The sequence below is a fragment of the Helianthus annuus genome, chromosome 10 (assembly GCF_002127325.2).
Source record: "Helianthus annuus cultivar XRQ/B chromosome 10, HanXRQr2.0-SUNRISE, whole genome shotgun sequence".
Classification (NCBI taxonomy): domain Eukaryota; kingdom Viridiplantae; phylum Streptophyta; class Magnoliopsida; order Asterales; family Asteraceae; genus Helianthus; species Helianthus annuus.
In genome coordinates, this window is record NC_035442.2 from 3,164,637 (window position 1) to 3,168,799 (window position 4,163).

The following is a 4,163-nucleotide window of genomic DNA, read 5'->3' on the forward strand; positions in this document are numbered from 1 at the left end:
TGTTATTTTAACCCCCCTAGAGTTTTTGAAGTTTCAAGTTTACTTATCGAACTTTCATTTTTATCTTAAAAACACACTGTTTTACTTACTTTTATTATATACTGTTTTACATTTATATATATGAACCATTTAATTAAAAAATAAAAAAATATTTATAAAATAAGACTATAGGGTATATATCAACCATTTAATTAAAAAAATAAAACAAAATATTCATTCATATGAATACATGTAAATTTAAACGTGTAAATTAAATTTCTAACATTGTATTCGAATAATAATGATAAGTGTAAAAATAAATTTTGAATTTGAATTGTTTTTTACAAAGTTCTCGCGGTTTTTTCATTCGTTCTCACAGTTCTTGCGATATTTAGCGTTCTCATTTAAAGCCTCAGGGATGGTTATCTTGAGAACGCTAAATATTGCGAGAACCGTGAGAATGAATGAGAAAACCAATCAAAACCATTTTTTTAATACAAACCTCACTGTAATTAAGATATAACATTAATTAAAAAATTTACAACATCAAATAATTCATTTATTCTCTTAGAATCACTCTTATTAGATTTTTTACACATGTGTAAATTTGTTAAATACAACAAATTTACACATGTGTAATGAGAAAACTTACACATGTGTAAATTTTCAATATTTACGAATACATGTAAATTTAAACATGTTAATTAAATTTCTAACATTGTATTCGAATGATAATGATAAGTGTATACAAAATTTTGAATTTGAAAATGTTTTTGACCAGTTTTTGCAGTTTTTTCATTCGTTCTCATTGTTCACGCGATATTTAGCGTTCTCATTTAAACCTTCCGTTATCTATCTATACTTTCTATAAAAGGAGAACTCTCAATGACATAAGAAAAACTGATGTGTCAGCAGGAGAGGCTGTCCAACAATGCTTTTCTTATGTCATTATTACATCATAAAGGCTAATATGTAAATCACTTTTAAATTGGGTCTAAACCTCTGCCAGGGCAAACATCTGCTCATTTATAAGTGACTTTACTTTAAATACATAGCAGCAGTTGTTATTATCTTCCGTAATGCTTTTAGATCAGTAGATGTTTAAGGCTAATTACCGGGAAATTCAAATTAAAAATGCATGGGAATAAGTAATTAGCAATTAATGCATGTCACTCACAAACTCCTGTCAATAATCCTTCTTATATAAGGCTTTTCTTCTCATTTCCCTCTTCATATTTCATCACGCTTTCATCTTCTCTGATTTTGAAATTTGAAATTTAATCACAATCCGAATTCCGAATTAGAAGCATGTCAATATCAGTTGACAATAACAATCTTAGTTTTGTTAACGATTTGAATCCTGGGAAAGATATGTGGAACATGAAAGCGAGAATTATTCAAAAATGGAATCAGGGTTACAAGATGGATCTCATCTTGATTGATGAAAAGGTAATTTGTATCTTTGCTTTTCCGTTTTATTAGAGAATGTAATGGTGTATGCTAAGAAGATACTTTCTTTAAATGTTCTTCAGGGTGCTAAGATTCAAGCAGGTATTAAAAGTCACCTAATACATGTTTTTGATGGACAACTTCAACAAGATGCTGTTGTGATTCTGTCGAAATTTGGTGTTGGTGAGAATAAAGATTTATATAAAGTAGTAGTGCAGCCTTATAAAATCAACTTTTATAGATGCACAGTTGTTACTCCTATGAGAGATTGGCAAGGTGTTGAGTATGGTTTCAACTTCAGAGCTTATGAAGATATTCTTCAAGGAGAGGCGTTAAACGCTTTGAATGTTGGTAGTGTATATTTTTGTAATCATGTCTTGCTTGTATAATATTAGAGAGTTTTACTTATATTCTTGTATAATGTGATCATATAGATGTTGTTGGATCTGTGATTTCTTGTGGAGATCTTGAAATCTTTGATCGGCCTCCAAATGAGACTAAGACGATGAATTTAGATATTGAAGACTTGGAGTAAGTTGTTGTTTACATGTGCAGTCATGTACTGATCATTGTTTGTATTTAATGATGTTAATAAATAAGATGAAGAATGTTGGTATTTAATGTGGGATCATGGTAATGGTAATAAATGAGATCTATAGTATTTGTATCTAATGCTCAATCATGGTAATAAATGAGGTCTACAGTTTATTCTTAGTGAATATGTTAGTTAATTTATGGCTCATTTGCTACTTTAATAAATGTCATAATTTTCCTTTGATTTTCTGTTTTTATTCATTCAATGTAGTTTTGATATTAGAGATTTGTAAAGAAATGGTCATAAATTAGTCTTTAGTATATCGTCATATGAATATTCTTTTCATGTAGGGGTAAGGTTTTGCGGTGTACTGTGTGGAATGATTATGCTCTGCAGATTAAGGACTTCATTTCTAAAATCCCACCACATGAGCATGTGATGGCTGTTATACAGCATGGAAAGTGTAAGGAATGGAAAGGTATTTTTGCTACTTTCTACAAATCATAACTATACTGCTTATTTCTGGCAATATAAATACAGATATACATTAAATATCTATATACTTTTCCATGTAGGTGAATATACTGTTCAAAGTGATAAGTTTGCAACACGAATTTTTCTGAATGAAGAAATTGATGAAGTTAATGAGCTAAGGAGGAGGTAATTTCTCAATGTAATTTCTATTGTATATAGATGTTTAAGTCAAATACTTGGTTTCATGTCATTTGTATACTAATTCTAATAATTTGTGGTATTTAAAAGGCTTGTACTGAAGTTTGGACAAGGGAGTGGTTCTACTTCTCAAACAATACTATCGTCTCAGAGTGTTTTTCCATTGCATAAAGAATTTGTAACTGAAGGTGTGAAGAAACATGTTGATGAGATTAGTGAGATAGAAAAGGTTTCACATCTTTGTATATAGTTTGGTTATTTGTTTGGTTTGTCACCTGCATGTTTTTACAAGAACTGTCTTGTGTTTTTACAGGAAATGTCTTGTGTTGTGGTTGCGACAATTAAGATTGTGCAAGAAGATTATGGTTGGTTTTATGCTGCCTGTCGTAAGTGTTTTAAGAAGGTGATGGGTAGAGTGAATACTTGCAGAATGTTGAAAATGTTTCAGATGATATTGTTCGATTGCCTGCCACTTCTTTGGTTTGTCCCAAATGTCATAGTGAATGTACATTGATCACCATAAAGTAAGCAATGATGATTATTTAGCGTTATATTTATATAAGTAACATTCTAAGACTGATATTTGAATATAGTTTTGCAGTTTACTTAGTTAGATGTGTATATTTCAGGTTCAAGGTGCAAGTGCGGGTGCAGGATGAGAGTGGTAGTGTTTCTTTTGTTATGTTTGATAGAGATTTTCAGAAGCTTCTTGGATTAGTGACGAGTGACATAAGAGAGAGGCAGGTTAAGGCCAATGATACTGGATTCCCTCATGAGATATTTCGATTGGTTGATAAGAAGGCTGCTTTTAAGATTGATGTTTCGGAGTTCAATCTTAAAAATGCCTATCGTGTTTATACGGTGCAAAAAAACATGTGATGATCCAGTAATAATTGCTGAGTTGGTTGGTGGAGATGGTAATGGTGAAGAAAATACAGATGAGGTCTGCACTTTTTTATATGATATCATATATTATGATCCTTTAGGTTACTCAAGAGGTAGCTGACGTTAAAGATGTTAACCTTTCAGAATCTTCCCAGGTGTCTGCTGAACGAACTTCAAGGGTGAGTATTTATTTTTAAAGTTTGTTTAGTATGTTTAAAAAGAGTTCATTATTTTATTAAATGAGATCAATAGTTTTTTTGTGATCTGTTGCAAGGATGTTGTCTCTGTTACGGCCGACTCTTTAGCCGTTGAAGTTGAAAAGGATTCTGGATCAAGTCCCAATGGAAAGCGGATGGCTCAAGATGCCGATGTTGTCAACGTTGGTGAGCTATCCACTAATGTGAGAAGAACCTGGAAGAAGCTGACTAAGCTTAACAATTAGATGCTTATGAAAAAACAATTCTTATGAGAGATAAGTAGAAACCACTTATTTTTGAAGAATCCTTGTGGTTTTTATTTTTGTGTGTTAACTGTTGTTTTAACAAACTGTGGTTAAAAGTTTGGTTTGTAAGGGCTACGATGATGAATATGGTATGCAATGTCTACGGTTTGAATATCAAGTAAGGTTAACCTTTTGTTTGTT

At 31.3% G+C, this 4,163-nt stretch overlaps 1 protein-coding gene across 1 annotated transcript; it reads left to right on the plus strand.

The window, feature by feature from the left end:
- Positions 1–1,287: 1,287 nt before the first annotated feature.
- LOC110887761 lies at positions 1,288–3,962 on the plus strand. The gene is made up of 11 exons (XM_022135332.1): positions 1,288–1,428; positions 1,512–1,779; positions 1,863–1,959; positions 2,314–2,441; positions 2,539–2,623; positions 2,726–2,864; positions 2,949–3,000; positions 3,084–3,159; positions 3,265–3,496; positions 3,622–3,699; positions 3,795–3,962. The coding sequence occupies exons 1-11, from the start codon at positions 1,288–1,290 to the stop codon at positions 3,960–3,962; spliced, it is 1,464 nt and encodes a 487-aa protein (XP_021991024.1).
- Positions 3,963–4,163: the final 201 nt, after the last annotated feature.